General features: G+C 52.9%; 6 protein-coding genes across 6 annotated transcripts; 5 read left to right on the top strand and 1 right to left on the bottom strand.

The window, feature by feature from the left end:
• Nucleotides 1-1,583: 1,583 nt before the first annotated feature.
• J4E79_006019 (uncharacterized protein) lies at nt 1,584-4,190 on the top strand (the record flags this gene model as incomplete). The annotated part of the gene is made up of 2 exons (XM_049354894.1): nt 1,584-2,051; nt 2,103-4,190. The coding sequence occupies 2 exons, from the start codon at nt 1,584-1,586 to the stop codon at nt 4,188-4,190; spliced, it is 2,556 nt and encodes an 851-aa protein (XP_049210290.1).
• A 342-nt stretch (nt 4,191-4,532) lies between these two features.
• Nucleotides 4,533-5,217, bottom strand: J4E79_006020 (uncharacterized protein; the record flags this gene model as incomplete). Its single annotated transcript, XM_049354895.1, has 3 exons — nt 4,533-4,701; nt 4,756-4,868; nt 4,981-5,217. 3 exons carry the CDS (start codon nt 5,215-5,217, stop codon nt 4,533-4,535), a joined length of 519 nt encoding a protein of 172 aa, XP_049210291.1.
• Nucleotides 5,218-5,503: 286 nt separating this feature from the next.
• On the top strand, nt 5,504-6,697 carry PXR1 (telomerase inhibitor; the record flags this gene model as incomplete). The annotated part of the gene is made up of 3 exons (XM_049354896.1): nt 5,504-5,526; nt 5,581-6,619; nt 6,671-6,697. 3 exons carry the CDS (start codon nt 5,504-5,506, stop codon nt 6,695-6,697), a joined length of 1,089 nt encoding a protein of 362 aa, XP_049210292.1.
• A 798-nt stretch (nt 6,698-7,495) lies between these two features.
• On the top strand, nt 7,496-9,278 carry J4E79_006022 (uncharacterized protein; the record flags this gene model as incomplete). The annotated part of the gene is made up of 3 exons (XM_049354897.1): nt 7,496-7,523; nt 7,578-7,807; nt 7,857-9,278. The coding sequence occupies 3 exons, from the start codon at nt 7,496-7,498 to the stop codon at nt 9,276-9,278; spliced, it is 1,680 nt and encodes a 559-aa protein (XP_049210293.1).
• Nucleotides 9,279-9,876: 598 nt separating this feature from the next.
• HCR1 (Translation initiation factor 3 subunit J component) lies at nt 9,877-10,908 on the top strand (the record flags this gene model as incomplete). Its single annotated transcript, XM_049354898.1, has 4 exons — nt 9,877-9,895; nt 9,970-10,064; nt 10,144-10,841; nt 10,893-10,908. The coding sequence occupies 4 exons, from the start codon at nt 9,877-9,879 to the stop codon at nt 10,906-10,908; spliced, it is 828 nt and encodes a 275-aa protein (XP_049210294.1).
• Nucleotides 10,909-11,914: 1,006 nt separating this feature from the next.
• HIS1 (ATP phosphoribosyltransferase (ATP-PRTase) (ATP-PRT)) lies at nt 11,915-13,060 on the top strand (the record flags this gene model as incomplete). Its single annotated transcript, XM_049354899.1, has 3 exons — nt 11,915-12,059; nt 12,113-12,772; nt 12,822-13,060. The coding sequence occupies 3 exons, from the start codon at nt 11,915-11,917 to the stop codon at nt 13,058-13,060; spliced, it is 1,044 nt and encodes a 347-aa protein (XP_049210295.1).
• Between the last annotated feature and the right edge of the window lie 904 nt (nt 13,061-13,964).

Here is a 13,964-nt window from a genome sequence, read left to right on the forward strand (position 1 = left end):
ACTTTAAGCTTTAACTTTAGTTTTATAAGTAGTATAAGCTATTATAAAACTTATTAAATTAACTTATTATATATTTATTATATAGTTATCTTAGCTACTATAGTTAAATATAAAGATAACTATTCTAATAAACTTTAGTAAACTACTATTATTAACTTACTAACTTACTAATATATATACCTAAAGTCTCTTATAATAAGACTTTAAATTTAAGCGCGAGCCCACAAGAAGGATGTCTATGGCCGTGACGCACTAACAGCGCGACACAAGCATTGATGACCTGCTTGGCAGCGAAGCTTAGCTATGATCGCGCGCTAGGACGCAGACGGCATGATCGAGACCGCAGTGGGCCTGTGTCCCCTCGCTGATGCAGGATGGCTAAACATAATAGCATTTGGCGCCAGACCTCATCAGCGCTGCAGACAAGACTCGATACTGTATGGGTCACTCTCATGACATTAGCTGTTTCGCAAGCTCCAGTGCCCACCCTAGTCGGTTTGATCCCAAGAGACGCCCCAGCAAGCTTCGCAAGCGGTATCGAGAGACAACGCAACTCGCATTGGATTAGGCCGAGTGGGCAGACAAAAAAGAATCGCGCAACGCAACAGCCTAGCGACCCAGCATCGGGGATCCGCGTAGGTTCACCCGCGCATGGTGTGCAGCTGCAGCGAGCACGGTGTCTGCCTCCGCGGGTAACTTTCTTGTATAGCTGGCGACGACCCAGGCAGTGCTTTCCTGCCCTTGCGTACATAACACGTCGTCGGGCCTCCAAACTCCAACTAGACAACAATCTTCAGGTGCTGCTGATGAGACCGAACTTTTGCACCCACCAAGAGCCCCCGCCCAACCACTCTCCACCGTGGACAGACCCTGTGTTCCTTTGACGACTTGGCAGCCAAGAGCATTTGCGGCTCTTGAACAAGCCTTCTGCGCGACCCAAGCTGTACGTAACTGCTGATCCATCATACATCCATCCCTTCCTTCGCGCCCCACAAGCGTCCCGATTGCTGTCCGCTGTCCGGTGTCCGCCTCGTGCCCGTCACGTTAGCATCCATGGGGCTGCGGCGCCGTGCACGACGGCTTGTCTTTGCTCACGCTAGAGAGCACTGCCACCATCACCATCGTCGTTCCCCGCGTGGGACCGCGAGACATCACCGTATTGCCACGATTACGCCGTGTCCACCGCAATGCTGACCAGAGGTGCGCGCTATCCAGTTGCCTGTCACCGACCTTGTCCATCGCCATCACCACAGCCCCCCGTCCATCTGAGACAGTTGCGCGTCGCCGTTGCGTGCGCCAGCCCCGAAGCGATCGCCCAAGAACCACAACACCATATACCGGACACCTGACCGCGTCCTCCGACGTGCTGGTTGCGCCTATCGTTCTGACTAGCCACGCAAAGCCATCTTCGCGATATACCTACCGACGGTCGCGTGCCTCCCGACACCGGTGCCTGCACGCAACAGCTCGTCCCGGCGGCCCAAGCGACTAGCTTGTACTGGCACATTTGTGGAATCGCGTGGGCTTCCGGAGACGACCGTCTATACTGCGGATAGCCGCATGATGTGCCTGGTACACGGAGTATGACTTCCAGCCAGACACGTGCAGCTGCTACTCCGTCCTCCCCAGTGTCGAGCCGGTCGTTTCTCTCTCGGCTCAAATCGCCCTTGACATCCAAGTCCCGCAACTACACCGAATTCTATATTCAATCAGATGACCCCCATCGCCATTACACGCCGGGCGACATCATTAGTGGGACTGTCATTATCAAGATCGTCAAACCCCTGAGAATCACTCATTTGGTCGTATCTTTGCACGGCTATGCGCAGGTTTTCAAGAACCCAAATACTCCCGGAGACGCCTACAAGAACTACTGCTCAACAGTCGGCTCTGGGAGAGGGAAAAAGGCAGTGAGCTACTTTGGCAATGGATTCGTTTCGCTGTTCGAGGACGAGGTTGTGCTTTGCGGCGAGGGAAGACTGGCTGAGGGTGTATACCACTTCAACTTCGAACTCGAGTTCCCCTCCAAAGGCTTACCCAGCAGTATTGACGTGAGTAGCGATTCGTCTGCGGTTGACAGACTTACTAACAACCTATCACAGTTCGAGCGCGGAACGATATCTTACATGCTCAATGCCACCTTGACACGCCCCACGACCATGTCGCCGACCGCGTCATGCGACACAAAGGTCTACCTCACCGAATCGATCGACATCGCGCCCGTGCCGCAGCTGAAGCCCCGTGTCATTTCTTTGGAACCCATATCTAGACGAACACGCGCTAGGTCGACACGGAAACGGCCAATAGAGGAGACGTCACATACACCCTCTGGCTCGGAGCCTCAGTCAGTGGGGTCCGCCTTGGAAGCAACTAAGACCATCGATGAGACGGAGGGTCCACGGAGCCCCTCGCCTAGCGACGTAAGCTATGAGAGTCAAAGGAGTAGTGGAAACGCTTCTGGAACAGAGTACGGCGTTCGTTCGATCAACACGGCTACAGATGGATCAAACTCACAGAATGGAAGTCGAGCGACACTGAAAGGAAAGACAATCACAGCCACGATCGACGTGCTCAAGGGCGGCTTTCTCAGAGGCGACCAAATACCGATCAAAGTGACCGTGAATCACACGAAGCATATACGAAGCTTGAAAGGTATCATCATCACGTTGTATCGTCAAGCACGAGTTGACATGCATCCTGCACTGCCTGTCGTACCAAACAGCAAAGGCGACAAGACCAAGTCAGAAGATTACTATCCGAAATCGAGGACTGGCCTAGGAGGGTTATCCCTCTCATCAGCTGGATCCAGTCACTTGTTCCGAAAGGATCTGTGCCAATCTTTTGCACCACTTTTCGTCGATCCCAGAACGCTCATGGCCGAGGTGAAGTGTGCGGTGCGCGTACCGGATGAAGCTTTCCCCACAATATCAAACGTACCGGGCGCAATGATATCCTTCAAGTACTACGTCGAGGTCGTTGTAGACATACAAGGCAAGCTCACAGGCCTCGACCGAATGGTGTCCAACGCTGGGCTTGTCAATCTGCCTTCAGCAGCTGGAGGCACCTCTGCCATGACACGTGACGATGCTAGCGGCAGTATGTTCTCAACTTGGGGAGGCAACTTTGTCGACACCGATCAGATTCGCCGCGAGAAGGGCATCATCTCTGCTTTATTCGAAGTTGTCATCGGTACCAGAGACAGCGACAGGAACGGCAAGAAGAAACAGATACAGGAACAGCCGGCTGATGACAATGGCGCCTACGGAGGATACAACGATGAGCAGGGCTACGATCAGTACTACTACGAGCAGGACGAGAACGGGCAATACTACGATTACAATTACGATCCAACGTATGACGACGTCCCCGGATATGAACAACATAGCGTAGGCAGAGCACCAGGGTTCCCTGTGCCTGCAGATGTTCCTCAAGAAGAGCAGGGGATATCGGAGAAAGAACGGTTGCGACGAGCAGAGGAACGCTTATTACCTTCTCAACCACCAGATGCTGCTGGATCCTCCACGCCTTCAGGGGGTGCTCAATACGGCATACCTGCGTCAGCGCCCGTGCTGCCGGAAGATGATGATCCAAACCCTCCTTACGTCGCAGTAGCTTCGTCGTCTTCGACTCCAGTCCATCCTCCGCCTCCATTTCGTGCGACATCTTCGCCAATGTTGTCGTCACGCATGACATCATCACCATCGTTACAGCGCCGTGTTACGAACATCACAGATGACGAGACGAGAACTATTCGGACTGCGTCCTCGCATACCATACATCCCAGTCGATCAGAGCCACCCGTTAATGGCGAAGATAACGACCCATCAAAACCACTGCCGCCATTACCACCCCAATCGTCACACATGGCACAAGGCTCCGCACCAGAGTACGTCGCTAGTTCGTCATCACATGTCGAACCTACCGATGACAAGCAGGAGATGCAGCGACGTAGACTGGAAATGGAAAGAAGTGCACCGCCCACAGATCATGATGAAGATGGAGAGTCCTCACATGCTCTTTCAGCGCCACCACTCAATAGAATGCAGAGCTTACAATTGGTACCCTCGGCGCCTGCGCTAAATGACGAAGACGAAGATCTCGTGGGCGCTGTACGCCCAGGTCGAAGTACGCAAGGTGCGCCGCAAGATAGCAGGCGGCAAAGCGAAGCCTTGCCGGAGTACCGGAGGTGACATGCATGACAACGGCGTTTGTGGTATTTCAGGCGCGACCATGCATAGAAAGGAGCGTTGCGCACAGCGGAATCTTATGCGGGAATCTTTTCAAAACGCAAATTTACAGGAAATAGTTGGGTGGTCGACTCTTATGATATCCTTGAATTATATTACATTACTTTGATGCCTGAGCCCTCAACTTTGAGAAGACATTGCCTGCTTGTTCTGCCATGACTTGGTCTATCACACTTAAGACGAGAATCGTGACTCTTATAGTGGCAAACTGTCCCTGCGACAGGCCCGCAATATTCTGCGCATGCCCGGCTCACCACTCTCTCTCTGTCCTCAGAGGTCTAGGGCTCACTTCATCTCCCGTAGTCGGCGTTCGAGGACGGTCTCGAGATCACGAGAGTGCGCGTTGTGTATCTTCTGCAAGCTCGCTAGCTGCCTGCCCATAGCGGTTTCGATATTGATCTTTTGACCGACAAGATCCTGGAGACGTTTGAGCTGCGCTTGATGAGCTGCTGAACTGAGGTACTGTTAGTATGGGGTTCATCATCTTTTCCATGACTACGTTGCTTACGCCTCAGCCTCGTGAGTGTCAAAGACTGCATTGATAGACTCTTCCAACTCCTCTTTGCTTTTGTTGTAAGCTATACCTACATTCTTCGTCGACATGTCATGATACTTGCGTCGCTGCACAAGTGGTCAGCCTCATGTCTCCGACAACCGAATGACGAGGCGAGTGTGGGTCATAGACGTGAACATGGAGACGACAGTCTGCTGGTGTAGGCCCATCTCAACATACGTCGTCTACCATCTTCACCATCATTTGTTCCAGCGGACCATCAGAAGTGCGCTGCAATGCTTCTGCCTCATCATCTCCAGCATGTTCATCATCGATCGCGCTATTGCCTTGGTCGGGATCTTCGAGATCGTCTGCCTCGTTGATGACTTGTTTCCGTGAATGCCTTGCGCTCTGGCGAGTGGTGGCTGTGGAGGGGCTTATGAATGTGGATTTCTTGGTTGTGCGCGGTGGTGCCATGGCTGCTGTCGGTAAGTGCTGATGATTAGTGGTAAAAGCGAAAGTGGTGATCAATCGTTTTGCCGAAACCTTCGTATTGCGAAAGTCGTTGTGGCCCACAAGATTGAAGCTTGTGAGTTAGAGGGTGAAAGTCGGAGGCTTGGATACGGCGAGGGATGGCTTCCCCACATGGATGGCGCCAAGATTCCGCGCTAGCGTGCATCCACAGTTTTTTCGGGCTTGTGTTTGCGGACTCCCGCTTTCTCTTCAACAATCACCAAATCGCTCAGTCTGTTCAGTGTGCAGCATGGGTCTCGCAGCGCCGAAGAAGTACGTTCGCCAGTTTGGCTCTGGCTGTTTCCTGCCAAACTAACACCACACCAGCCGATCGAAGATCTCCAACGATCCCCAAAACACTACTTGGGCGAACAACACGTCGCGCTTCGGCCATCGCATATTGACCTCGCAAGGATGGCAGCCTGGCAACTCACTGGGCGCGACAGACGCCTCCCACGCCGCCCACTATACCGCTGCCTCGCAATCGCACATCCGAGTATTCCTCAAAGACGATAACCTTGGCTTGGGCGCAAAGCGAGGAAGTGAGCGCGCCGAGAACTTTGGTCTTGCAGGACTAGAGAGCATTCTTGGACGTCTGAATGGCAATGAGGCGGAGGTCAAGAAGGAAGAGGAAAGGCGAGAGGAAATTGAGAAGAGGGCTTTTGTCTATCGGAAATACGGCATGATGAACTTTGTGAGCGGTGGTTTCCTGGTGGGCGACAAGATTACCAAGGGCTCGGATATCAAGAAGGAAGTGGAGATCAAGACTGAGATCAAGACTGAGTCGGAGAGCGAGGACGGCACATCGGCGAAGAAAGATAAAAAGAGGAAGCGAGAGGAGCGCACAGAAGACGAGCCCAAGGTGAAGCGCAAGAAGAAGAGCATGGATTTGCGCGACGAAGCACGGAAGGAGGGCGACTCATCCAAGTCAAAGAAAGACAAGAAGGACAAAAAAGATAAAAAGGAAAAGAAGAAAGAAAAGTCGAAGAAATCAAAACGGGCATCTTCATCCGATGCCGAATCTTCCACCGACGACGCCGCCGCTCCGGCATCTGACCCAGAACCGCTCACAGACAAGGCACGGCGGAAGGCCGAGAAGAAGGCACGCAAGGAGGAGAAGAAGGCGAAGAAGGCCCTGAAGAAAGCTGCAAAGAAGGCTGCGAAAAAGGACAGCTCAGACGACTCGAGCTCAGAAAGCGAGGAAGACGAGAGCGCGCCGACAACGATCTCATCGGTACCTGTGTCGAAGACATCTACGCCTGTTCCCGCGGGCCTATCCTACACTCCAAGAGGCATGCATGCCGTCAGACAGAAGTGGATCCGGCAGAAGAAGGCTGCGACTATGGATGCACAAGCGATGAAAGAGGTATGTTTGCATTGCCATGGCTTGATGTGCTTTCCACTAACGTCTCCATAGATATTCATGATCAAGACGCCATCGTAGACTCATATTGATGAACCGATCTGTACATGCATAGCGAGGAGTTATCAGGGTTTTTGGATTAGCATGCACGTGCTGGGTTGTGTTCTCAAGTTCCGGGCCATCGAGATAGAGAGCATAGAGATGCCCTGTTACACTACACCAAGTTTGGCTCTGATCGTGATCTTTCTGTCAGTCGATTGCGTCGCGTTGCATGGCGTGGTGTGGCTGTAAGCTTCGTACAACGGACAGTCGGAGCCCGAGGATTGCGTGGCAGACATGGTCATGTCGGGCCTAATAGGGCTTTACATTGATAAGACTTTAATATTCCCCGCGTTTGAACCATCGGTCCTAGTATTAAGCCACCGGGCCCCTCGTCAAGCTTACTGCGGCTGTAGAGGACGGGTGCGCAAAGGCAAGGGGCAGTGTTGATATTGTTCGCGTGACTGCGCCCAAGCATCTGAGGTGAATGGGACATGACGGCGCCACCGGTGAGGACTGTGTTGCGTCACAGAGGAGAGAGCCCACTCGGGGCGATGGCGGGACATTTGTTTGTTGGAAATGTGCCGGCAGCCATAGGGCGGTTCCAGAAACAGGGATGCAAGATTACCCCCGTCAGTTCCTGCATGGTGGAGCTGATCACTAGTCCGCCGCCGACTTAGCCCATGTATAATGACCTCGCCCGACTTTGGTACTTGGCCCGCCCGTTGAGCACGACGCCTCCTTGACGGCCAATTCCCTACTCCATTCACTCACGCTCACTTGTCACCTGTTGCTTTTCTTCTTCTTCTTCTTCCACCCGCCATGGCAGCAAACGGCAGCATGCGCAGACGAACCGTTGACGCGCCCGGTAAGGCAATTGTCCCGATGTTGTCCGAGTCCTGTATGGCTAACCCGTACGCAGCGAGCCTTCACCCGCGCACATCGTCGCATTCCACCCAAACACCCGAACCCTCGCCTATAGATTCCATGCCCGCGCAATTGGCCTCTGAAATGCCTTCCATTTCTACATCGAAGCCGAACGGCGCGCCTGCGCTGCTCCGCAAGCAGTCGTCACCCATGATGCCTCCTTTCATGGTCTCTGCACCCGGCAAGGTCATCGTCTACGGAGAACACGCGGTAGTGCACGGCAAGGTAGGATTAATAGGACAATCACGTCGGGACATGTGCTGACCGGCTGCAGGCTGCCATCGCCGCCGCCATATCGCTACGCTCCTACCTCCACGTCTCGTTCCTCTCCAAATCGAATCGGACCGTTAAACTGCGCTTCCCCGACATACAGATGGAACACACGTGGAATATCGATGATCTGCCATGGGACAGCTTCTCCAAGTCAGGCAAGAAGAAGTACTACTACGACCTCGTCACCTCGCTCGACCCCGACCTCATGGCCGCCATCCAGCCCTTCATCGACGAAGTATCACCGAAAGCCCCCGAGTCGATACGCAAGATTCACCACGCCTCCGCGTGTTCCTTCCTATACCTCTTCCTCTCCCTCGCGTCGCGCAAAGTCCCTCCGTGCGTTTACACACTACGATCTACCATTCCCATTGGTGCTGGATTGGGCAGTAGCGCCAGCATATCCGTTTGCCTCAGCACGGCAATGCTGCTGCAGATACGCGCACTCAGCGGGCCTCATCAGGATCAGCCGCCGCAAGAATGTGAGCTCAACATCGAGCGAATCAACCGCTGGGCGTTCGTGGGCGAGATGTGCATACACGGAAATCCCTCAGGTGTCGATAATACCGTTTCCTCGGGCGGCAAAGCGGTCCTCTTCCAGCGGAGGGATTACGACAAGCCACCTCTGGTCATACCATTGCATAGCTTCCCCGAGCTCCCACTGCTGCTTGTCAACACACGGCAGTCGCGCAGTACGGCAACAGAAGTCGCCAAGGTCGCCAACCTTCTCAAGGTGCATCCCGATCTCACAGAAAACATCCTCAATGCTATTGGCCTAGTGACGGAATCTGCACACAAACTACTCACATCTCCCGATTTCGATGAAACATCTCCGGACTCACTAAGACATCTCGGTGAGCTCGTCACGATGAACCACGGGCTACTCGTCTCCTTGGGCGTCTCACATCCCAAACTTGAGCGCATCCGCGAGATTATCGATCATACGGGCATTGGCTGGACAAAACTTACAGGTGCAGGAGGCGGAGGATGCGCTATTACTATCCTTAAGCCCCAACCACCAGCCCTCACCAACGGTCATGCGAATGGCGCGCACCACGATACCTCATCAGACGAATCTGACGCCTCTTCCGAAGCGGACGGGGGCGGCGCCGCATCCGTAATATCCAACGGCACAAAGCTGAAGTACAAGATTCTCGACTCTCTTGAGGTCAAATTAGAGAAGGAAGGCTTCGAGAAGTTCGAGACGACGCTTGCTGGTGACGGAGTAGGTGTACTTTGGCCTGCTGTCCTACACAACGGGAATGAAGAGGAAGGAGGAGAGGAGATTGATCAAGAGAAGTTCCTCCGGGCCGAGGGCACAGTCGGTATCGAGAGACTGGTCGGCGTGTCCAGCTCGAAACGAAAGGGCCCCAGAGAGGTTAGAGAGGGTTGGAAATTCTGGAGACCCTGGGAGGTTCCCGAGTAGTAAACTCGGGTCTTTTGTTCCAAACAACTCGTCTGCTTCCAACATGTTCTGGCAATGTCCTGGTTGGGTTCGAGTTTCATCTTCCGTTCTTGTTTCTTTGTTATTTAGCTAGATATAGGGATTTCATTGTACTTGAAGCCTTGATAGGCGTGAAGGAAAAGGCTAAAGAAGTAATGTCTTGTAGATATGAGATGGCTGATACAATATGGCTGCAAGGCGCCTGCGGCCGAAGCATGGCCTAGCGTGAGCAGGACAACAATAATGGAATCTCAAAGTTCCTCATGCATCAGTTCATTGTACTGCCAGTTCTAGTCTGCGATCCACCTATAATAAACACAGGGTCATAGCGAATTGAGGTGTGCAGGTAAAGAGTGAATGTGGCGTACCATGTGTGATTGGGCAGCTAATTTTTGGTAGATCAAGCGAGCCACGCGCGACACCTGCAGAAGCCCAACCATTGTCTTGCGCCGTAGTCAACCTTTGATCATTTCCTTCACCCACACCACTCGCCCATAAAACCCTGCGCCGCCGTCGGAACCCTTGGATACATTACTCCCAACAACACACAGCCCATACCTTTTCACAAACAACTGCAACCATGGCACCAGGAAAGTGGGGTACGTCATGTTCGCTGCCACTGCGCGCGGTTCAAGATGGTCATGCAAAAACTTGGGACTGACATGTTCTGCAGACGACGAGGATGAGGGCAGCACTCCTCCCACATCCCCACAGGTGGCTCCCATCGCGCGCCGCAGCAAGTTCGACGATGAAGAAGAAGACGACGATGTGCGTCAGCCCACCATGCCCCGCGCTTGAATACTTCAAGCCCCGCCACGACCAAATGTACTGACATTGGACACAATAGGTACTAGATTCATGGGACGCTGCCGAGGATTCCGAAGTCGAACGCGAGAAGGCAAAGAAGGCCGCCGAGGCAAAGGCTAAGGCGGACGCAGAGGCAAAGGCAAACCACAAGTCCAAGGCGCAAAGGATCGAGGAGCACAGGCAGGCCGCGCTACGTCGGCGGCAGATGGAAGAGGATGGCGAGACCGACGAAGAAGAGACTGAGGCTGAACGCCGCGAACGAATGCGCCAGGCAGAACTCGACGCTTCGCGCGCCCAAGCTGAGGAACTCTTTGGCGACCTGAGCGTCGCCCCCAAGGCCCGTACTGGCAAAGCCATCACTATTGCCGACGAGTCCGACCCGGGCAACGCCATCGACCTTTCCTCCCTCGCTCTTTTCAACCCCAACACCAAGGACCAGTTTACTAAGCTCCGGGAAACTCTCACACCTCTGATTGCTGGCAACTCTAAGAAGGGCCAGTACTCGCTGTTCCTACAGGAGTTCACCAAGCAGATTGCTAAGGATCTGCCGAGTGAGCAGATTAAGAAGATTGCATCTGGCCTGACAACACTGAGCAACGAGAAGATGAAGGAAGAGAAGGCTGCTGAGAAGGGTGGAAAGAAGAGCAAGGCTGCAAAGACCAAGACTACACTCAATGCGAGCAGAGACGTCGGCGTCAGGGCAGATACTAGGGCATACGATGACGACGACTTTGGCGAGTAAGTCATGTTTGAGCCTGTCTGGGTTCCACATATACTAACAGATCATAGTGACGACTTCATGTGAGGTATGATGGACTTTCCTGTACACACGCCGTTCATATTGGAGTTCATTCCTCATCATTCAGTTTGGAGTCGCGGTTGGTCATTTCAGGAAGGATCAAAAGGGAAACATACGTGCATGGCGTCTTGCGCTTGACGTCTCTGTTTCACGGTTGTGCTTCGAGATGAAGCGGCATAGGTTTAATGCATATGTAGTGCATTATAGATAGACGCGCGTAGACAGTAGATGTCTGATCCTTACAATTTGAGCATGGTACTTCCTCCCACCTAATACTGAAACATTTTACGTGAACACAATAATAGGGTAGTGAAGTGTGTATCAACCCTCTTCCAACAGCGATGGTTACGGAACCTGGATATACTACTGTCAGCCACAGTCCAGACACGATAGTGAGCCATCTTGAGATTGAGTTGGTGCCGGCCAATGCCGCTTCGTCAAACTCCGACGCATCGCAACGCGGGGCAACATGTGTTGATGGAACGTCATCCCGCCAAAAAAATTGAACGCGCCAGTCAGTCACGGCTACCAAATTTCATGCACCAATTGGGATGATGTGAGCCAGAGAATTCCTAAGCCCGATACCAGCGATATGCGCGCTCAGTTACTATGCTTTTGAGGGTTCACAGCCATTGGCGCATTACACGTGTAGCTCTTACCCCTCATTGAGTCACTCATTCGAGACGCGCCTCAATCTTGTACACTACAAAACGACACACACATCCACCCACTCGAGCCCACATATCTGGTCTGACGCCGCCCGCGCATTTAGCCCTCTCCACGGCACCAAGCCCGCATCCAATTGCAAGTGCCGACGTGGGACTCGTGGCCTAGCCCGTAGCAGAATTCCCCATTCAAGTCTTTGTTAGAGGGTGCACAGCGCGCGTCTGCATACTACAAACCCTAGCAATTGCGTGCTTGATTCATAGCCATGGATCTCGTCAACTCGTATGTTTTGATTGTTTCTTTTCCCCATTCTTTTCCCTTCTTCTGATAAGCTTCTTGCATAACCATGGGGTACACCAACGGAAATGAAGGCGCAAGTGAGATCGAGCGCATCGCGCAAAGGGCGCGTCAGGGCAGCAGGAGTCTTCCTTTCATGACTGACCTTTTGGGAAACAGCTTGAACGACCGTCTCCTCTTTGCGGTGCCTAAGAGTACGTCGCCTACATTACTACCGGCTGGACTCATTGGCTAACAACCATCGCAGAGGGCCGCCTCCACCAAGCATGTCTTGACCTCCTCCACGGTTCGGACATTCAGTTCCACCGACACTCCCGTCTCGATATCGCACTCGTCAAGAACCACCCTCTCGCTCTCGTCTTCCTACCCGCCGCTGATATCCCGACTTTCGTAGGAGAAGGTCGCGTAGACTTGGGCATAACCGGGCGCGATCAAGTCGCAGAACACGAGTGCGTTGCACCACCGACTGCCACCAGCGGCGTGGAGGAGGTTCTCGATCTCGGTTTTGGAAAATGCAGTCTGCAGGTACAAGTTCCCGCAAAGGGCGACCTAGCCAAGCCAGAGGACTTGATCGGCAAGAATGTTGTCACCAGCTTCACCAACCTGGCTGAGCAGTACTTCCGGAAACTCGAGGCCGAACAAGCTGGAAACACAAACGGCGAAGCCAATGGCGACGCGAAACTCAAGACAGTCATCAAGTACGTTGGCGGCAGTGTTGAAGCGGCATGCGCATTGGGTGTCGCGGACGGTATTGTCGATTTGGTGGAGTCAGGAGAGACAATGCGCGCTGCAGGCCTCAAGGCCATCTCCACAGTCGTTGATTCCAGCGCCATTCTCATCAAGTCAAAGCACCCATCAGATCCCAAACTGGTTGAGCTGATCACCGCTCGGATAAAGGGTGTCATCAGTAAGTCGCACCAGCTTCCGCATTCATCAGCAGAACTAATTTCTCGCAGCTGCACAGAAGTACGTTCTGTGCACATACAACATCGACCGATCGAAACTCGATATCGCGCGCAAGATCACTCCCGGACGTCGCGCTCCCACCGTCAACGCGTTGGAAGAGGATGGCTGGGTGGCTGTACAGGCTATGGTGCTAAGGAAAGACATCGCTATTGCCATGGACAAATTGACGGAGGTCGGGGCCACCGATCTCATCGTAACAAAGATCGAGAACTCGAGAACGGGTGATTGAGCGACGCATGGCGCATGGGTTATGGAGGCATAAACTGGTCTACATTTTCTGCGCAACATGTGCATGCGATAGATGAGGACCATATAAAAAGCTTTTTGCATACTAGCTGGACGGTCCGCTCTTTGAATTTGTAGCCGACTACTGTGGAAGCACAAGCTCTCGTATCTCCCGTGTCCATCAAGCTCTGCATTGCGAAATTTTACCATGAAGTTTGCCATGAAGTCCCGCATGTTTACAGCGCATTTGCGGATCCTGAACCTTTGTCACCAGACTGGTCAAGACGTGGGCCGCGGTCTAGAAGACGTAATGGGTAGTTCGGCGCTAAGTTTCGCAGGACCTTACCCACAAGGTCGTATCTGAGGCGTTAGTATCACAAGCACTGCTGAGCAGGTAGCTGCTCGAGATGTACGCACGGAAAAGGTTGATGCAGTACATATTTGTTCACAATCGGCAAACTTCCATCAAGCATTCTTGGTCCAACGGTAGGATAATTGCCTTCCAAGCAATTGGCCCGGGTTCGAGTACGTTCTATTCCACTTCCACACCATACAACATCATTCTAACAGCCTCTCCAGCTCCCGGAGGATGCATAACATCCTTCTCCACAATTGCGAGATGATCATCTTTTTTTGCTCAGGCGTCGTCTTGAAGCCGTGACGAGGGAGGGTGCGACGTATAGAATCATTTTTTTGCCTGCGCTCAGAGCAGGTGCGCATTTTTGCGTGTAGTACAAGGCTTGAAAGAATGGCTATGCTTTCGTTAAGGATATAAGAGTGAAGTCGTTTTGAATAAGGTAGTGGTAGTAGTTGTGGAATTCGATGCCCACGCGTCTCACAATGGCTCCCCTCGGCACACGTTAGCACATCATGTAGCACAAAAGACAGCAAAACATCACGCGCAATCC

The sequence above is a fragment of the Alternaria viburni genome (assembly GCF_023758015.1).
Source record: "Alternaria viburni strain BMP 2772 chromosome Unknown scaffold_12, whole genome shotgun sequence".
Classification (NCBI taxonomy): Eukaryota; Fungi; Ascomycota; class Dothideomycetes; order Pleosporales; family Pleosporaceae; genus Alternaria; species Alternaria viburni.